We start from the raw sequence: 21566 nt of genomic DNA, 5'->3' as shown, positions 1-21566 counted from the left end.
TTCAATTTCCAGTAACTACATGGTGGCTCGTAACCATCTATAATGAGATCTGGTGCCCTCTTCTGGTTTACTGGTATACATGCCGGCAGAATATTAAACAATTAAGAATTGATCCAGCTAGAGATGGCTGATTCAGGTTTTCTAAAATTTCTAATTTCTGGTATTTTATTTATACTGTGAGATGTTTTTCTCAAAATAGCAGCCTTTCTTCCTTTTCCAGAAAATATCTAAGTTCCGTAGACAGTAGTTTAGCATGTATTTAAATGATAATGATTCATGAAAAAGATGGCTGTGGTTGTAACTCAGATCTCCTTTATAGACTTTGTCTTAAGATAGTAATCAACCTGATAGACAGGACCAGTACTTTAAGCCTGTGTCCCTCTATATCACTGTGCTGGTTAGGTTTCTGTCACCTTGACAGGAACGAGAAGGAACCACAGTTGAGAATATGCCTCCAACAGATTGGCCTGTAGACAAGGGCATTTTCCTGACTGATGTAGAGGCCGATCCACCTGTGGAGGGTGCTACCCTTGGGCAAGTGGTCCAGTGTTGTCTCAGCAAGTTAAGAGCAAGCCTGGTGGACAGCAAGGCGGGAAGCAGCAAGCCTCTGGTCACCTTCAGTTGGTGCCCTTACTTCCTTCAGTGCGGGATTATGACCTGGGAATTGTAAGGCGGGATATTTTTCAGATTTATTGGGGGCGGGGGTGTGGCCTGCTTATATGTCTGTGTACCAAAGTATGCATTGCCCTTGGAGTCCAGAAGAGGGCATCAGAGTCCCTGAAACAGGAATTACAGACAGTTCTGAGCTGCCATGTGGGTGCTGGAGATTATCAAGGTTCTAATTAAAATAACTTGAAAACTCTTTACCTTTTTGTGTGTATGACAATGTTTTTCGATACAGCCTAGCTTTGGAAAGCTAGTTAAATCCAGGCTACAGGTAGTCCTGTTCAGCGAGTAAGAACAAATTTAAGATCAAGTGACCGCATGACTGCATTTGTCTTTAATTGTAACTTGGAAGTTGAAGGCAGTAGATAGGCAGTGAGATTCTGCTCCCCATCCCCGACCCCCTGATGGTTTAGCCCTGGCAGATCCACCATCTGCTGCTTCCCAAATGCTGGAATTAAAGGCAACTACAGCACTGGTCTTTACCTGTGTCAAGATTTATGCTGAGGCCGACAAATGTGAAGCCCATATAAATTTGCCAGTGCTCAAATGCAGTATAGGGCATACTTGGGCAAACATGTCAATATTTGCTAATAGAATACAATTAATTCACCAAGTGTTTTCTGACATGCCCAGTATTTTTTTCAACAGTATATTAAGTTCATTTCATCATATTCTTCCCAACACTGGATATTCTTAGGGATCTTAAGTACAGGTAAAGACTGCAGCGCTGAAGAGTATATATGTAGACACCCCTATGAGGTGATGGGAACTGAACCTAGGTCCTTTGCAAGAATATAAGTACTCTTACTGTGTCATCTATGAACCCAACACTGACTTAGGACTTTTCTAGACAGACTTAACACAGGGTCTGAGAATGTACTCTTCCATCTTGCGGGTTAACAAATCCATGTACATGCTTTGCAATAAGCATCCACTATGGATTGATATTAAAGCTTTACTAACCATCCATTCAGCATTTACCAAGCTATTTCTGTGTGCACACCACAGAACACATTACGAAGTCATGAGAACAGAATCATGTGGATGAGAAGGAACTTAACAACTTCGGTGCAAGACACCTTTACCCATGTGGCTATCTCACTGACCATCTTTTCCAAGTTACCCATTGACAATTCTCTGAAGCATAAGCTCTAGCTAGTGTTCTTTCCTTTGGTCACATCTAAGAATCTTCTACCAAACTAACAGCCAGAGAAAGGGTCTCACTATATAGCTCTGGCTGTCCCGGAACAACATAGACCACACATGCCTGTAACTCAGATTGGCCTGCCTGGCTAAACCTTTTTCTATTTTCAGCCTTCTTTAAAAAACAAAACAAAAATGAAAACCAACAAGAACCTTGCCAACTATCCTGTTTTGCCTGCACCACTTTCAGGACTTTTTTTTGTAACCCTGTGAAACCTGAGTCAAACTATACATGTAGAGAGCACCAACTTTAAAAACATAAGCTTTGAGCCAGGCTCAGTGGTGCTCACCAAATAATCCCAGCACTCTGGAAGGCAGGGAGGCAGATGGCTGAACTCAAAGCCAGCCCGGTCCACAGGACCACCAGGGTTACACAAAGAAAACACTGCGCCAGAACAAAAATAAACTTTTAAAAAAAATAGGCTTTGTACCTAGAGTTAACTTAGGGCTCATCAGACAAATCCCAGAAATCTGCCAGTACTAGCTGAACAAAAGACAGGCAAGATTTTAAAATATCTTTATTAATGCCAATAAATATCCATTCCTCTTTTATCTTGACTCATGTTCTGATACAGCTCACTTGATCCTGCCAATGAAAAAAATACAATTAATCCATTTTATCAAGACTTCAAACAATTTACTAAACCCCCAACACCACCCTGTTAAATCAAGAAATGTGGTATTTTATAGTAGCAAAGAGCTACAAAGGCAGTTTAAAATGCTGGGTAAAGGATAGTTCAGTTTATGGTGGCGGCATCTGCCTAACATCCTTCATGAAGCCTTTACAGCACACAAACTAACTCTGTAATCCCAGTTCTTTGGAGGTAGTGGAAGGAAGACCAAAATTTAAAAAGGTCATGTTTTACTTCACAGCAAGCTCCAGCCATACTACAACACACAAGTCTGTGTATCCAAAGAAATTAACATTTTCACTCACCATCTTTGTCCTAAATGATTTGTGGCTTTCCCTCTTGGCTGGCCCATGCTGTGTGGTATCTCTTGAACAATTTATTCCACCTACAATAAAACACAATAGCCCACAGATTATAGTTTATGTATTTTGTGCTGGTATTAAGAAAAAGTACATTTTAGGGGCATGGGTTCTGAACATTTTTTTTTTTCTTTTGGGTTTCCCAAGACAAGGTCTCTGTGTGTATAACCTTGGCTGTCCTGAACTCACCTTGTAGACCAAACTGACCTCAAATTCAGAGAACCCCTAAACAATTTTTTTAGGTGACTATAAGATCCACCCACTGTCACAAATGGAATTTTAAAACCTGCAATTACAGCATTTTTTTTACAGCAATTACAGCAAAGTTTTTTGTTTCTTAAAAGACAGGGTTTATTTGTATAAGCCTTAGCTGTCCTAGACTTATTTTGTAGACCAGGCTAGTCTTGAACTCAGAGAGATCCACCTGTCTTTGTCTGAGATTACAACATGCGCCTTGTCCCACCCTTATTTCTTTTGGCTTTTTCCCCCCCAGAGCTGAGGTTGGAACCCAGGGCATTAGCAAACGCTCTACCACCGAGCTAAATCCCCATATTTTTTTAATTCAAGTTTTGAAGTTGTTATTATTTCAGTTTTAAGCATCAGTTTTTAGGGTTTTGTTGTTTTCAAAGAATTTTCAAAAATTGCTTCATTGTGTTAAATGTTTTGGCCGTGTAGGTACTAGGAACCAAACCCCAGTCCTCTGGAAGAGCAGCTAGTGTTCTTAAATGCTGAGTCAATTCTTGAGCCATAGCATGAAGTTTTTAAATATTCTACTTAAAGGTGGTGGTGGGGTACACCTTTAATCCTAATCGAGGCCAGCCTGGTCTACTGAGTTCCAGGACAGCCAAGACTGCATAGAAACACTGTCTTGAAAAGCAAAAAACCAAAAGAATTCTACTTCACATTCTTTTTGTTTTAGTCAGTATGCTCAAATAATATTTGGCCCTTGGTACTAGGAATCAAACTCAGGTATAGGACAGCATATACAAGGCAAGTACTCCCAATCCCTAAGCTACATTCTCCACTTTGACAAAACTAAAACTGGTATCTTGATAAATTATCAACGACCAAAAAAGCCTTCAGCTCAACGTATTTTATCCACCAAGCCAAAAGAAAAATCAGGTCCTAAACCCACAGTACTAAGGACACTTACCTCAAGTAAATGAGACTCCAAAATCAGCCAACATCAATCATTCTTACCTAAAGAATAACAAGAAAAAGTTAATACGGAAGACAAGGGTGTAAGATAAAGGCTTGAAAAATGCTAGTTAACTTCCACATTTCAAAGAGCAAAATTCCAGAGATTAAAAGACTGGAATAAGTTGTAGCATTAAAACAAACAAAAAACAAAACAAAAAACAGGAAGAAACCTTATGGGGGGGGGGGAGCTAAAATTATTCCCTATGTAAGTAATAAGTAGATGACAGAATTAGAAAGAAAACTATCTTCTTTAAAATGCAAAAGCCTAATTTCTATTTTCACCAGTCTGAGCACAATGAAGTTTGACTGCAACCCAAAATATACTATCCCTTATGTGAAGGTATGTGACAACGTTTACCTTACTGAACGAGCTATAGCTCTACAACGTACCCTGCTTCCCAGTCAATTCCATGCTTTCATTCATTGGTAGAATAACCTCCAGGAGTGCTTTTGACCCTTTCCCACAGCACACAACACTGCAGTTCTTAACCCTGCAATCCTATGTATTTGCCTCAATCTTTGTCCTCCAAGGCCTCAACTGTGCTTTAAAGTTAGGGCAGGGAAGATATGCCTTACTGGGACAGCAAGGAAGGTTTTTCTAAGGGAGAAGTCATTTCCTTCACTATGTACCTGGCACAGTGCACAAGAAACACAAAGCCCAGCCTTAAATTCAGGTTCCAGGTTTTTCTTCCTCCCTGTATCATTACTGTTGCACATGGACCATCCATAAGGGATACTATATCGTTTTGCATTCTTTCCCCATTCTCCAATTATCCCTATTCTATGTCCAGGCCCTTTTCACCTTTATTTCCTTTCTCCAGCACTGGTGTTCAAAAATATTTTTAGGTTTGGTAGTTTACCAATAGCTGTTGAGGTTTCCACATTTGAGTCTAAAAAAATGCCAATCATTATCTAGCAGCAATGACAGATGATAAAAGGAGCAGTTAAATCCTCTGGATTCTCTTCCTAGTAGGGAGCCATTTGAAAACTGCACTAGCTAGACAGCACTAAACATTATCAGCTAAAGCCGAAACCAAGAAAAGGCTCAGAACAAACACCCCAGAGCTCTAAAACCTGTCCAAAAATCATTAACACAAAGGCAGCGGTAAATGCAGGACTGTGGATCATGTCACTGCAGCTGACAATGATTAACAATAGGAGACATGCACCCCCATTAAGGTTAAAGTCCAAACTAATCACACGCATCTCTTCATTAGGAAGAGTAAGAGTATGCATTGCTGGTAGGCTGCCAGCAGCCTTATATGAAGAGTACCCATTACATTTCGTTCATCTTTCAGAAAGCACGGGGATCTGCTCCAAGGGCCTAACAGTACGATAATACATTCTGGCATCACACCTCTGAAGTTAGATTTTCATTTAAAAAAAAAAAAAATAGTATTTTTGGTTGCAACAAGATTATGAAATACAATGCAAGCACCTTAGTATATATAGTATTGCTGGAACCCATTTAATTCCCAGCTTTTTTTTTTTGAGTATTTAAAAAAAAACCCAGTACAACTTACATCTACATACAAATTCAACTAGCAGGAATCTACAAGAGTCAGTGTTTTTTCATTCTGATGTACAAAAGCCTATAGCAGAGTATTAAAGGAGATCAAGGGGGAGGGGGGAATCATCCCACCCTAAGTCCTCTAAGTCAATGTATCAAGTATATTCTCTCCAAGTTGTTTCTGTTCAAAAGAAATAAGCCTGAGCTCTTGTTAACATTCAAAATCGCTAACTGAGCCACGGTAGCACACTTGTGCTACCGATTTAACAGACTATGGCACTGCAATGCCCCCAGCAGGGTTTCAGGCAGGTTAGTGATACTCATATCACAGTTTGATCTGTATTGTATAAGATGCTAAGTCACCATTGCTTTCATCTACCAGTAATCACAAGTTGCTTGAAGTAAAATACAAATCTGCCCCACCATCTGACTTGCCTGACCAAGAGCAAGCCATTCTTCTTGATTCATTAGAAGAAAAATTCTCACAGTCCTGAAGTTTTCAGCGGCACGTATGCAAAATGAACCAAACGTTCCAGTTATAGAGCAGAAAGCATTACAAGTGGAAGCGGTTTTTTTTTTCATGCATGCTAGCTAAACACCAAGGTTAAATTAATTGAGGTCTAAAAAAAAACAAAACAAAACAAAACAAAACCTGTTGATAGAAAGTTCAAGTCCTAATCAACAAAGGAAGGTGCTTATGTATTCCCATGATTAATCATTTTGGACTATCAAACACATCCCTAAAGCTAGGGAATGAAGTTCAAAGAGCTACTCTGAACAAACGTACTCATTCTACAGAATACGACGAAGTCTCATGATGGGGAATGATTCCCAGCATGTTTTCAACTAAGTCAAGTGTTTCACACTGCTTTCCCCCAAGTTTAGAGTATAAACAGATTCAGACAAGCCACATAACTGTTCATAGGATTCCCATCTAAGCCCAAGTTAGTAACAAAAGTGTTCCCATGAATCCCACACCTGAAAAATTTTGATCACATTACAAAAAAAAAACCCTCCACCACCCCATGTCATTTAGTCTTAATTCACTGAACTGCAGAACAATTATCAAGTTTGCATAATGAAATTAGACATTGCTGACCAATGGGAGGTCAAGTTTGCTACTAAGGAGACTATCACATACTACAGTCTTCACCAAGATGCTATGAGCACCCCAGATCAAGTATGGTTTGGTTCCCTCCCCCATCAACCAGATAGATGTGTTGCATTTTATTTTCAGTTACAATGGAACTAAAGAAAACCACAAAACTGAGTCAAGACACAAGGATTCAAGTTTGCATTTTTCTAAGAATTTCAACACTGAATGAATTCTTCCTAACAAATTACAGATCTAACCCCAGACCCAGATTTTTAAGTAACCTAGCTTATCATACAAGTATTAGGTGCTGCACTGTAATTTCACTGTCAGAAGTGTGATGTCAGAATGCCCACTGAATAAAAGCACATAGCAAGTCACCAAGTTAGATTATATTGCTTGTTACCTACCTGTATGCAGTCGGCAATGAGAATCTTGGAGCAAGCAGGAATACTACATCCGGGTCCTAATGTCCATTGCCATTTGCGGTACTACGTTCCTCACAGTTACGCACTGCAGAAATGCTGGCTAAATGCAGTTATGTAGCAGGCCTCTACTTTAATAGTGCACAATTGCAGTCCAAGAACACCACAAAACATTCCGCCACAACTTTGTGGCTTACCCAAGCCAAGTACCTAAATTTTAATCTGCCATGATATGCCACTTGTAAGAATTGCACAGGTGTAACATTACAATTTCCCAAATTATCTTTATATTAGTGGTGCAACACTAAAATGTGGTGGGTCTTGAAGTACTTAGGAGCTTTCTAGGGACAAAAGACTACGCTTTCATCACTTAATTGTCAATGGGTTCAGCTTATAGCATGCCTGTTAAATATACTGTCTTGGAGAACTTTTAAAAGAAAAATGTCAAGTGTCCTCTGCAAACAAAATTTTGAGAAGGTAAAGAAAGAAATAGGGGCAAGTGTTTCTTCAAAGGGAAAATGTCTAAAATACACCCTGTTGTCTTCCCCTCCCACCCTAGTTTTCCTTTTACCTTTTGGTACAACTGCTCAAAATGATTTAAACTCGCTAATACACTAAACCATCACATAAAGACTTATTGAAAGTCTCAGTAGCTTACAACCCTTGGTTGTAAGTCAATATTGGTTGACACTGTACAACCGTATCTGCTAAACACTGTTTAGCAACTCTACAGCCCACAAAAAGGCTATCAAGAGCCACAATCTAAGGAAATCATTCTTTCACCACTCCTCAAAGTATATTACTACCCAAAAGCTTAATTTAGGGGTCTGTGCCAGCATCCCTTATAAAGAAAGGCATGTAATCTGAAAAATAAACTGAAACATTAATTTTATAGGCAGATTTTCCCGTTTCCCTTCCAACCCCCACCCACATAACATTCAAATTCACCCTCCATGGGTGTCCCATTGACACCCCTCAATTACATTATTATGGTCCCTACTACACAATTCAACCAAATGAGCTTCTTTCAAATCCAGATCTTTGTTTCCATACAGAAAATCTTTATGTATCACCAATTAATTTCACTTGGCCAAAAACCTTCTAATCACTGTAATTATGACATAACTACCTATTTCCCAGTGTACTGGTGAATGTATTTTCTAAGGAGATTTCTTCTCCCTTTATAGAACATATACCTGTCAAACAACCATTTGGTGACTTGCTTTTCATAATCCACTAGTGTTTTACTTTAAAAAATTACAACTTCCCTATGCATGAAGTACTCATTTGTTTCCACAATAGGTCTCCTTTTGTACTCAAGCACAATACTCAACCTCAGCAAGTGATTTAGAATTTCGTTTGCCAATTAGCACCAAAGATAGAGGTGAGAAAGATGAAGACATCCATAGTGAAAGTCCTAAAATGTAGACTTGGATGGAAATGTAACTAAGAATAGAGCCAAGCTATTTAATTACTTTACATACTGTTAGAAGTTTTTCCTCTTAGCATATTTACACTGGGAAGAAAATCAAGCTCCCATTATACTCATAGACAACAGTAAATAGTCTACTTTATTATTATCAGGTCAGAAGTCTCTTGTTCTAAGAAAATTCAATGAAGTTGACAATCAACTGACATCTCAAAACATCCCCAAGCTTAATGGTGGGAGGAAGAATATTTGTACTTATGTAGCCTGAGCAACTCTTTGCAGGTTTAGGGCTACATTAAAATGGTCAACTCCAAAGTGACAATGGTTTTATGGAAGTCCTGCTTGGTTAAGTCACCACTAGAGCTCTTGAAAAGAACCAATAGATTTTTTAGACTACAGATTTTGCTAAATAGAAGTAGCACAAGGAGGTGTATGTTAGAGTACATAAGGCTAAACCTAACCTATGTTATAATTAACCCTTAACTCTTCAACTTTAAATTTCAGGCTAAATCCCATCTTTTAAATCATTTGAATACATGAAAAGGCTTCATGTTTAACAATCTTTAATTCAAATGCAAAAGTTCAGTACAAGCCATTTGTAGGGCTTGGGATTTGTTTAAAACAAAACAACAGGGAAAATGCAACAAGATGATCTTTCCATTTTTAAACGCTTTCTAGGAAAAGATCATAGATAGGGCCATAAGGGATCCGTTTAACCAAACCCCCTTTTTCTCTCACTACCAGTAGTTTATACCCATTCCATAATCTTAATACATGTTCCTGAATTAAGACTTACAGTTCAACTTCTTCTAAGATAACCATTTAAAAAAACGCTGAGCACCAGCCTGCTTCCTATAATGCCAAACAAATCCTAACTACTTCAATATGCATTTTTTAAAACAAGGGGTGGCCACCATTTATAGAAAGCAATACTTAGCCTCCAGATACGTTTCCCAAAAATGGCATATGCCACTCAAAGGCCTAAACACGGTCATGCTTTCCAAGTGAAATACCTAGCCTAATGTGCATAGAAGCATGAATAGCAAAGTTGAAGATCAGTATTATAACTATTTTTCTATTTATTTGAAGCACAGTAAAAAAAAAAAAAAAAAATGGTACACTTTGGAAATTCGGTGGCACAAGGTACACTGCCATTAACTTGAGAAACATTATACAGTTAAAAAAAAGTAAATAAAAAGAAAATTTTCTCCTGTTTCAAACACTGCGTTACATAATTTTACCTGCCCAAACAGACCATTTACAAATATCAGGTCAATAAACTTCTAACATCCATAAAAAGGTAGCTTTCTTACTAAAATGCAAGAATTTAAAAGTGGTGTCTAAACAAGAAAAGACAAAAACCAAACTGGAATGAAAGCCTAAATATCTAAAATCGGGGTTTTTTATTTGGCCCCTCATACTCTTCTCTCCCTCTACCATATCCTGCTGGAGTTCCAGGCCCCATTCCTCTAGGACCTTGTCCGCCCACAGGACCCGCACCTCCCTGCCCAAAGCGCTCAGTACGCTATTGAAACAATAATTAACAGTTCATTAAATGTAGTTGATGTCCATGTGTGTTAAGTAAATATTTTAGAAGGTTCCGTAGTCAACGTTCGTCGATACAATCACCAATGAGTCGATCCACAGGTACCGGGAACATAGAAAGGAAAAAAGGGTAATTTGAAAATTAGTTTACGATAATACATGCCTTGTGGTATGTTCCCACTTGAGCCATTCTCATACACCTGTTTCAAAGAATAGATCTTCCCTGTAGTGCTAAAAAATTTAAGAATTAGTGCAGATGTGAAAACCCATTCCAAAATGAGTTCTAAGCAATTCACATCAGATTAATCCACTGAACCGCTTGTCCAGGTATGAACAGAATGTGATCTCCAAGCCTAACAAGCCCAATCAGACAAAGGCAACTCAATGAGGGGACAAAGGCCTACTCACCAGTTAGTGGCATGTGCTGCATAAGAAACCTTGTGCTTTTCAAGATCTTAAGACAGATCTGCAAAGTTGCAGAAATCTTAAAAGGTTGGAATGAAGCTTAATAAAATGCTACCAGACTACAAAAAAGAAAAAGCACACAAAAACCCTGAGATTCTCACTTAACCGGCACAGAAACTTGGTCAAGAACTTATTTTGCCACAGTCTCACAGGCATACCACACTTCAGAGCCATCGCTATAGCCAGAGAAACTTACATGCACATTATGTTTCTACATCGTTACAAACACAATACACAGCCCACCTACTTCAAAGTCCAGCTTTTTCTTAGTTTGGTAAAGTGCACCTTCACTTTGTTATGATTCCATGTTTTAACGTTATCTCCCAAAACAGCCTATCACCAAGCTAAAATGACTGTGATAAAGCAGTGAGCGACTTTCACTAATTCATCTAGTTTTAAGTATTTTGACTTTAAAACACAAAGTAAAATAAAACCCAAATATCCTAACAGCAGAACCCTACAGTCATTCCACTTAAAATTCTTCTCAAAATAGCCCAGTTACTGGTCATTACTCAAAGTAAACAAATAAAAAAAAGATGGCACCAGGCTTTAACTATTGCTAAAATTTTTACTATTCCTACAATTTCAACTTAAAACAAACAAACAAACAAAAAAAAACAAAAACAAAGCACTATAGAACTACTGGAACAGATTACTTTCAATCATTTACTTTTGAAAAATCTTCAGGTCTATGACTTCTACAAAAGAGCTATGAAAATTTGAAGCTTCAGTTATATTAAAGTATCTAAGGACTCAGAAGCTGTTAAATGTATAAACCTATTTCTAGACAGAGAACCTAAACACTTGTCAAATTTGATATATATATACCTTGTGCCTTCAATAAGTACTTAAGATTAAAATGTTAATTATAAGTTCAATTTGAAGAAACCTAATAGCACTATATCTAACCATTTATATAATGCTAACTTTAATTCTCAAGAAGCCTTAGGCAGGTCTTAAATAAGGTCTCACACTAAAACCTTAAATTCATATTTATAAAATATCTTATGAGCTACAAAATGCAGCTCCTTTGAGACAAAATGCTATGTATGCATTATTTAGACACAACTTAGCTTCAAAAACTTATTCCCACCAAAATGCAGATCCTAAGATCAGAAGGACAGCGCTACCCCTGCTGCAGCCACTCATAACAAAATTCACTTGACTATCTGAAAGCACCTGACTGGCTATCTCATATAAATAAAGCGTGATTCCATAAAGATGTTCAGAACAAATGCACACAATCAGTATGCTTAATTATTGATTTTTGCTACCCTGTAGCAAAGTAAAAACCTCAGTTTTTAGATGTACCTACAGAGAAACCCAACATGTGGGAAGCGACGAGTCAAAGCACTAGCAGGTACCCTTTTCATGGGCAGAAATAGAAACCACAAATATACGTCAAAGTCCTACCTGTCACTCAACATGCTTAAGACTACAAATCTCAAGTCTGATTCGTATTTATGACAAATACCAGCTCAAAGAATGGCACTGTGCCATTTCTCACTTGGATGCAGAAAAACCATATACAATTATCTAACATCTGAATTTTGGATTTGTCGTGCGCTGGAGATTCAAAAGTGCACAGACAATAAAATTGAAAATCCCTATCTACTTATCGCCAAAGATAACTTCACATACTAACAGCATTGACTCCTGTTGGCAACCAAATCTGGTAGGTTACCACACGTAGTTCTACATTGCCAAAGTAGTCCTCAGTATTATATATATTTACACAATGGGGGAACTAAAAGTCCAGTCGGCTACTTTAAAAAAAGAGAGAAAGAGAGAGAAAAAAATAAATACTCAAGTCGTGAAATTAAGAATTTCCGTTGTACTATGTCCCACGGGATACATTACCATGTCACTTCCCATCATGGAACCACTCATGGTTGCTGGTGGAACTCCAGGATTAGCTTCATAACCTATGCCACCACCACCACCTAGAGGTGGAAATTTCTGGCCTCCTGAACCATAAGGATCTAGGAAACAAAAACAGTGGTCACAACCAACAGAATACTCCCTCTGTGTGACGATACCCTTTATTAAAATCTCACTTACCTCCCATGTTCATTGTTCCACCACCACCCATTCTCATGTCTCTTTCTCTCTGGTGAGGGGAAAAGCACAAAAATAAAATTCTTACTTGTATGTGAAACCTGTAACAAGTACCCAAATAGAAAAAGATTGCAACACAAAAATTTTTTCCAGGTTTGGTGAAATATACTAATTCCAGCACTTGAGGCATAGACAGTTTGATCTGACACCAACCTAGTGTACATGAGAATTCCAAGCCAGTCAAAGCTATGCACCAAGACCTCAACTCAAAAAAACACAAAACAATTCAGAGCTCAAAATGCATGTGTTTCTACTTAATTTGTGGTATGCAGTGTCCTGAAAACAGGTTAAGACTATTAAAGCAACTAACAAAAACCTCCATTTAAATTGGAGCCAGTTAGATCCTGGTTCTGGTAAACAGCAATTTGCACACACAAACAGAAGAAAACAGCTACACTGTGAGAGTACACATTTACACTGAGTAAATTTTATGATAAACAGTACCTACAGGCTTCCACAGACAATTCCAATTAACAAAACTTACTGGATCCATGTAGCCCATTCTGCTGTAACTTTCTTCTCGTTGGCGTCTCATTTGCTCTTCCATCTCACGTTGGCGAATCATCATCTCTTCCTCTCTTCTACGTCGTTCCTCCTCTTGCCTATAGTATTTTTCAGACATACAAACCAAAGTGTCACCCATATCTTTAAAACTTAAGAAGCCAAGTGTGGTGACCCTTGCTTTTAAAGGTACTGTAGAGGCAGTGGGAAATGGAGCTCCGGAAGAAACTCTACTTAAAAGAGCTGGTAGTGGTTTGTCTTTGAATTTTAGAAAGTGTAGATTAAACTAAGTTTGTGAAGTCTAAAACATAACTCTAAACATAGCAACATTCTGGTAAAGGTGATAAGCTTTCCTAATATAAAGCTGCACTGTGCAGCTTGTCTGCAAGTCAGAATGCATTAGAGCATTAGTAAAGGCTGAATTTAACACTATACCTCAATTGCATTTCTTTACGTTTCTGCATTTCTTGACTGTGAAGTTCCTCCATGCGCCTTAATTCTTCCTGTCGTCTCATCAGATCTAAACATTGGAAAATATTTTATTCATGTTACTGAGGCGCTGACCAGTTTAAGATACCAACTGATGCTTACTAGTAAAATTCTGAGGCTTTTTTTTTTTTACCTTGGCGCAAAAGATTTGCCTGATGCTCATGGTAGGCATCTTCCATTTCACTTTCCAATTTGTCTTTTGCGTCCTTCATGTTTTTTTCAACTTGTTCCCTTTGCTGTTTTTCCATTTCATCCAAGGACTTCCATCGTTGAGAATATTCATACTCAAATGTGCCATGCTGAGCAAAACGAGGTGGTGTTTCTCTCTCTCTGACAACACAAAATGTATACAGAAGCCACTTTGAGAATGCAGTATTTACCTGACTTCCAAAAAAAACAAAAACCTTAAACCTGGCATGGTAGCTCATGACTTCAATCCCAGTACTTGGGAGACTGAGGATGGTAGATCTCAGCCAGGGCTACAGTGAAACCCTGACTTGAAAAAACAAATGAATAAAAACATTAACTACCTGGTATGGCATTTATGTAATCATGTAACATAATGTATAATGACTTGGATTTGATCCCCAGCACCAAAAATGGACACAGGAACCACACAGACACACACAGACACACACACACACACACACACACACACACACACACACAAAAAAAAAAAACAACAACAAAAAAAAACCATGATCCTTTCTCTACCCTATCAAGCAGGTGTTAAGGCTCCCAACTTGATATCCTACTCAACTATGGTAAAGAAACACAAGCAATGTAAAACAGAAAAACCAAGAATGATACAGTGAAAGGGTCTATAGAGATGACTCAGCAGTAAAAAAGCAAAGCTGTTCTTCCCCAAAAGGAGCCAGATTGGTAAACCAGCACAAGGCAACTTGTAATGACACCTTCCTCTTGCCTTCTTGAGAAACAGGCACACGTAGTTCATACATACACGCAGGCAACGCACATATTAAAAACTAAACTATATTTAGTTGACAATGCTTAAACAAAGGGTTTGTCAACATTTCTTAACTACCTTTCATTCTCCTGAACCCTTTGCTTAGTCTAACACCACCTTCATTATAATCCCCACCCATTTTTGATACAAGGTCCCAATGTGTAGCCCTGGCTGGCCTGCAACTTGCCTCCTAGACAAATGCACACAAGTCTTAAGTTGTTTACCTAAACTGTTTTTTTGAGTTTTTTGAGACAGGCTTTCTGTGTAGCCTTGGCTGTCCTGGACTCACTTTGTAGACCAAGCTGACCTTGAGCTCAACAGAGATCCGCCTGCCTCTGCCTCCCTGAATGCTGAGATTACAGGTGTTCAAGAAACCGTACATACAATAATAATAATAAGTCCATTTGAACCAGGTATTTGCATCACGCATATTCGTTCTACGCTTTAAAATGTGAGACACTGCCACGATGGCTCACACCTATGATTCCAGCACTTGGGAGACAGTACATCTTCACAGTTTTGGTCTACATAACAACATGGCTTACATAACAGAATTCCAGTCCAATCAGGTGTATAAAAAATTTCTAACGTTCTAAAAAGCTGATTTAGAAATACTTCTCCTTTAAAGAAAAAAAGCTTAGTCTTACTTTTGATACATTGGATTCTTCTGGGCCAGTTTTTCAGGAAGACCATCCTCATCATCTAACTGTTCAAGTGGTTCCACAATGACTGGGCGAGGAGTCCTAGTAACAGAAAGGATTCCTCATCACAACTCCCAAATTTACTTTAACTAACCCCCTAAATTATAAAAAAAACCTAGTAAATAAACAAAAGACAACTTACGTTGTCAGTAGAAAAACACCTTCACTGCATCTTTCAAATGCTTTTCTTGCTGCTGGCTTAGAAGCAAATTCAACAATGCCTTTCCCTGTAGATCTTCCTCGATCATCCACAATTACAACAGCCCTTTCAATAGGACCAAACTGGCTAAAGGCCTCTTCCAACAGTTCATTGGAAACATATGGTGAAAGATTCCGAACAGAAAGGGCTGCAGCATGTGTGGCAAAGCGAACCCGAAGCTGTCTACCTCTCATGGGAGTATCATCAAGTTCAGCTTTGGCGATTTCAGCCAAGGCTCTAGATTCCTGTAAATAGCAGAACATTTTAAACTCCAAAACTAAGGTTTTCAATTTGTCACATCCCATCCTATTCCTATAGCTCAACTCAAAGCTTGGTCTAACTCCTCTCCACATCCCGTCATTCCTAGCAGCTCTGCCCCAATTAGTACTATGCTGACTGTATCAATGATGAGGACAATTAACACATCCCATTTATAAACCACACCTTCAAATGTTTACAGAAGGAAAAAACAAGTTCTTCTTTATTATGTATATATGTTCAAAAAATATAGACTCACAAGTTTAATGAACCCGAACCCTTTGCCTTTGTTGATAAAAACTTCTCCGGGTTCTCCGTATTTAGCAAACAGTCTTTTGAATTCATCCTCTGTGATATCAGCAGGTAGGTTTCCCACAAACAACCGACAGCGCTGTGTATAAGTTTTTTCTCCAGGCCTCCGCAATAGAGACAAATTAGCTTTAAATCCCTAACGAAAAAAACAAACGTAATTTAGAAACCAGAAAAAGACAAAAGATCTGGTTGTCCCAAATACTCCGCATTACCCAATAGTATCGATTTCCTTTTTCTCCATACAAATTCTACGAGATTGTACCACATTTGGGCATCCAACTGGATCACTCACTAGTATCAGAAAGAAGCCGAGATCATACAAGATGCTTTGAAACACATGACAATGTAACACCCCGACGCCGTCAGCAGGCCTAAAAGGTTACTGCGAAGACGGCAGTCCTGGCCTGCTTCCTGCAACAGTGCGGAGGCCTTGGAGGCCTTACACTAGTCCCAAGGGACTGCCAAGCATCCAGCAGCCCTCCCGACGAGCTCTCCTGCTGGAAGCCAATCCCTAGCGCAAGACAAGACCCACCGCGCCTCCGCCCCGCCTTCGCGAGCATGCGCAGGCGCGCTTCCGGCTGGCGACAAAATGGAGGCCTGCGCTGCCGCGGGCGGGGGAGAAAAAAACGCCGAGGGTAGGAAGGCGCCGCCATCTTAGGGAAACCGACAGCTAGCTGGTGCCACTACTCACCTCCGAGTCGGAGATCTTTTCCTCCGTGCGGGGTGCCGGCCCGCCGGGAGGGGGGCCCTGGTGATGCTGCTGATGGTAGGGCGGGTGGTGCTGGCGGCCTCCGCGGGGCTCCCCGCCACCTCGGTGCGGGGGCTTCGGGTGCCCACCGGGAGCGCCCATGCCCGGGCCACCTCCGGGCTTAGGCCCACCTGGCATCTTGCCTCCTTTGGGGCCGCCGGGACCCGGGCCCTGCTTCGGCCCCGGGCCGGCTCCGCCGGCGGGCGGAGGAGGCGGGCCGCCGGTCTGTGGCGGGGTGGTCGACACGCCGCTGCTGGGCGTCGAGGGCGGGGGCGGTCCGGGGGCAGAGGAGGTGACGGCGGGCGGCGGCGTCGGGGTCGGGCCCGGGCCCGGCGGGGCGCCGGTGGTCGGGGGGTTGGCGGGCGGGGCCGAAGCGGCCGGGGGCGGCGCGCTGCTCACTCCGGGCGTCGAGCCGGGGCCTGGCGGGACGACGGGCTTGGACGAGTCCTGCGGCGGAGGCGGGGGCTGCGGCTGGTGCGGCTGGTGCGGCGGCGGCTGCTGGTGCGGCGGCGGCTGCTGCGGCGGGGGCTGCTGCGGCGGGGGCTGCTGCTGCTGCTGCTGGTGCGGAGGCGGTGGCGGGAGAGGCGGCTTCGGGCCGCCGGGGCCCGGGCCCATGGGGCCGCGGTTCTGGTTGAGGCCCATGCCAGGCGGCGGAGAGCGGAAGTCGTGGAGGCCGCCGCGGCCGCCGCCGCCTCCGCGCCGGTGAAAGCCGCCACCGCCACCGCCGCGACTCCGGAACCGATCCCGAGACATGCCTATGGTCAACGGGCGGTCGAGGCAGAAGCGAAGAAGTCGCTCGGGGAACGTGGATGCCACCTTGCTTCGCACAAAATGGCGGACGACACAAGCTGCGCGCCGCCTTTGTCCTCTTCTTAAATAGGCCAGTTCTGCGCGGCCCGCCCTCCCTAGATTGGCAGCTCAATCGACCAATAGGAAGTTCAGAAATTGATGACGACACCTACCTCTTCCCTATTGGCTCCCTCGTCCCGGGGAGGGCGGGAGGGCGGGCTGAGGCTTCCATTTGACCCATGAACGGAGAAGGAATTGTCTGCAGACCTCCGTGATTTGCTGGGAGAAATTTGAATGGGCTTGCCCTGCGACTTTCCCGAGAAATCAAAAATCCAGGGCCCTATCAGCCGGGATTAGCGGGGGGGGGGGGGGGGGGGGACTTTTCTTTCCGGTCTTCCTCGGTCCAGGAGCGGGTCCGTTATCCTCGTCCAGAAAAACATGTTCCCTGGTGCAAAGTTATAAACTGAGCGCCTGCTCTCTCGCTCTTCTTGGTGCCAGGCCAGTGAAGTTAGAGAAAAATCTCACAGAGTTTAAACGATGTTATGCTTACTGAAACCCCATCGGAGGCGAGCAGGCGGGCAAACGTCACTCGGGAGGCTGAGCCCACCACTCAAAAGGGAGGCCGACTAATGGAGTGCAAGTTTATTTCTACATCATCAAGTACATAGAGTTCGAAGCGAGCCAGTACTACCTGAAACGACGTCCCCACACACACTAAATAAACACATACAGAAATGCATAAGTAAATAAATTTGTCTGAGGTCCGGGGGTGGCGGCACACACCTTTTATCACAGCACCCGGGTGGCGAAAAGCAGGTGGACTCCGGGTTCAAGGCCAGCCTGATGATTCAAGGAAAGGACACTAGGGCTACCGTGAGAAACCCTGTCTCAAAAAAATAAAAATTTAAGAAAAAGGAAACAGCAAAAAGCCTATAACAACACAAGGTTGTTATAGCACTATAACATCTGCCATTAAGTTTAAGTGAATACTGCCTTTATCCAAGAGGAAAACGGGCGTTGGTGAGAGAGCAGACTATACAGCCTTTGGCTTGCCTGACATGCAGAAAGCTCAACTTTAATACCCAATATGGGGATAAAAACAAACAAACAAACAAAAAAAAAATGCAGATATGACTGTGTGTGTGTGTACCGTAATAATTTACACCCAAATCATGGGGTGGGGAAACATGAGTGTTTCTGTTGGTATTTGTTTTTTGTTTTTTTTTATATAATATTTTATTAGTTCTTTGAGAATTAGGTACATGCATACAATGTATTTTCATCATATTCACCCCACTCCTTGCCCTAACTCCTTGTGGATGCTCGCCCATAGATTACTGGAGTTCACTTTTAAGATTTATTTATTTATTATATAGCATTCTGCCTGCACGTGTACCTGAAAACCAGAAGAGGGCACCAGATTTTATTATAGATGGTTAAGCCATCATATGGTTACTGGGAATTGAACTCAGGACCTTTGGAGGAACAAACAGTGTTCTTAATCTCTGAGCCATCTCTCCAGCTCCCTGGTTTTTGTTTTTTTTTTTAAGATTTACTTATTTTATGTATACGAGTGTTCTATCTGCATTTACTTATGTCTGGCGAAAGAGGGGATCAGTCCACATTGTAGATGGTTGTGAGCCACCCTGTGGTCACCAGGAATTGAACTCATGACCTTTGGAAGGGCAGACAGTGCTCTTAACCGCAGAGCCATCTCTCCAGCCCAGTATTTGGTTTTTCAAGACAGAGTTTCTCTGTGTAGCCCTGGCTGTCCTTGAACTGGCTTTGGAGATCAGACTGGCCTCAAAGTCAGAGATCCACCATCCTCTGCCTCCCAAGTGCTGGGACTGAAAGGCATGCAAACCACTTGGTTGGCTGAGTTTTGTTTTTGTTTTGTTTTATCATCCACTTAACACTTCATGAATATATAGGGATTTTAAAAATTAGTTGGGTGTAACTTGAATCAATTTCATTAGTCCCAGCACTCAGGAGGTAGAGGCAGGCAGATCTCTGAGTTCAAGGCCAGGCTGGTCTACAGCGTGAATTTCAGGCCAGCAAGAGCTACATAGTGAGATGCTGTTGAAAAAAAATCATTTAGACAGGGTTGAGGACATAACTCAGTAGTAAAGTGTGTGCCTAGCCTGCTTAAAAAGATAGGTTCAGCCCTCAGCCCACAAAAAAAGCAAAAAGTAATTTTTTTTTTTACAATATTTAGGTATTGATAAGTCTTAGTATGAAAACAACCAACAGACAGAATTTGAATTTCCTTCAAATTCCCCAAACCCAATACTACTATGCCAGCAAGATGGTTGGTTCTCGGATACAGATTTCTTCTATCAAGCGTGATGATTTATTTCAATCACTCAGACCCACATGGTAGAAGAAAAGAACCAATTCCTGCAGGCCAACTTGTCCTGTGATGCCCACATATGTCCACATATGGACATGCCCACAAAATAAATGCCATTTAGAAAATCCCCAGTCTTCCCTCATACCTTGGAAGCCTTTAATCCTAGCACTGTTGAGGCAGAGGCAGGCAGATCACTGCGTTCAAGGGTTCAGGGTCACCCTGGTCTACTGAGTGAGTTCCAGGAAACCCAAGGCTACACAGAGAAACTCTGTCTCAAAAAACAGAAACAAAACAAACAAAAAACAACCCAGCATGGGGGCACATACCTGTGTTCCCAGCAGTTGGAAGTAAATACAGAAAGATCTGAAGTTTAAGGTCATCCTTAGGTACATAATGTAGTCAAGAGCAACCTTGGCTGTGTGAGATCCTGTCTCAAAAGCAAAAATCTTTATTCTACCATTCAAAACTACTTGGATTAAGTCATACCAGCCGCTTAGGTCTCAGCAAGGCTGGGTGGCTCTGCAGAATGAGACAAAACAGTTGGAAAGCAGACCGCACCCACCAGCTTCATTCAACATTACTATTAGCTATTAGCTGTAAGTGCGTTTCCATTAGTAAGTCCTGCCTCTGAGAGAAGAGAAGTGGTGAGCAGGGTGACATTTTGGAGACATTTCCTAGCCTTGCATTCCAGAAAGCCCAGCGTCAGAGAAGAGAACCACCAGCCTGCAAGGATAGCTGCTGCATCATCAGCCTGATCACGGCCCACTCAAAGCCCATGAAGATGCCCAAACAGTTCACGGGTTTGTACCAGCCAGGCCTGCCCTGAACTATGTCAGATGACCTCCCCTTGAGACACTCAAGATTTTCCTTCCCCCTCCCCCGCTCTTCCTGCTACTGTCCCACTCCTCCAGATGTTCCAAATATTGTACACAAACACACACGGCACCAAAGTACGAGTTGGCACAGTGTGCCATAGCCACCAGCCTCTGGCCTTTGCTTTCCAAGTGCTGGGATTACAGGCATGTGGCCAACTTGTATTTCATTCTTATAACAGTCACTCACATCAACAGTTTAGAAACAGTGTTAAACAGTGTCTACCATGAGAGCAGTGTCAAAGCATCTTTCTTTTTTGTTTTCTCTGTGTGTGTGTGTGTTTTTAGTTATTTTGTGTATGTGTGTGTGTGTGCGCTTTATGGAGGTCAGGAAACAACTTATAGGAATCAATTCTCTTCTTCCACCACATGGATTCTGGGGAAACTGACCTCAGGTCATCAGGCTTGATGGCTGGCACCCCCACTCTCAGCTATTGCTCTAGCCCAATTATTTTGTATTTTTGAGACAAGAGTTTTTCACTGTACAACCCAGGTTGGCCTCTAATCCTTGGCAGTCCCTCCTGGCTCAGTTTCCTGAGTGCTAGGATTTAGGGTATGACCCAACCGTGCCCACTTCAAACTTCTCTTTTAATTACTAAAGCACAGAGCACAGTGGTAATAATAGTCTCAGTATGGACTAGAATGAGTGAGTCCAGTGTCTTCCTTTTTTGAATCATTGAAGGATGTCCCCAGATATTAGTTATTAATTTCAGATGTTAAACACAACTCAAAGCT

The 21566-nt window shown here is 41.6% G+C and overlaps 1 protein-coding gene across 2 annotated transcripts; it reads right to left on the bottom strand.

Annotated features, from left to right (window-relative positions):
- Positions 1-2370: 2370 nt before the first annotated feature.
- Sfpq (splicing factor proline and glutamine rich) lies at positions 2371-17686 on the bottom strand. Of its 2 annotated transcripts, XM_055610827.1 has the most exons (13): positions 16764-17685; positions 16020-16208; positions 15446-15747; positions 15250-15345; positions 13769-13965; positions 13582-13666; positions 13130-13247; positions 12589-12637; positions 12388-12509; positions 7074-10042; positions 4014-4060; positions 2807-2886; positions 2371-2455 (listed from the first exon to the last, which is right to left on the bottom strand). In XM_055610827.1, the coding sequence occupies exons 1-10, from the start codon at positions 17571-17573 to the stop codon at positions 9905-9907; spliced, it is 2106 nt and encodes a 701-aa protein (XP_055466802.1). In that variant the 5' UTR covers positions 17574-17685; the 3' UTR covers positions 2371-2455; positions 2807-2886; positions 4014-4060; positions 7074-9904. The 2 variants fall into 2 exon arrangements, with proteins under 2 accessions (XP_055466802.1, XP_055466803.1); XM_055610828.1 differs by lacking the exon at positions 7074-10042 and having other exon boundaries at positions 16764-17686.
- Between the last annotated feature and the right edge of the window lie 3880 nt (positions 17687-21566).

This window comes from Psammomys obesus, unplaced genomic scaffold (genome assembly GCF_907164565.1).
Source record: "Psammomys obesus unplaced genomic scaffold, mPsaObe1.curated_primary_1811, whole genome shotgun sequence".
Lineage (NCBI taxonomy): Eukaryota > Metazoa > Chordata > Mammalia > Rodentia > Muridae > Psammomys > Psammomys obesus.
Note: the sequence above shows the minus strand (reverse complement) of the source record. Positions and strands in the feature narration are given on the sequence as shown.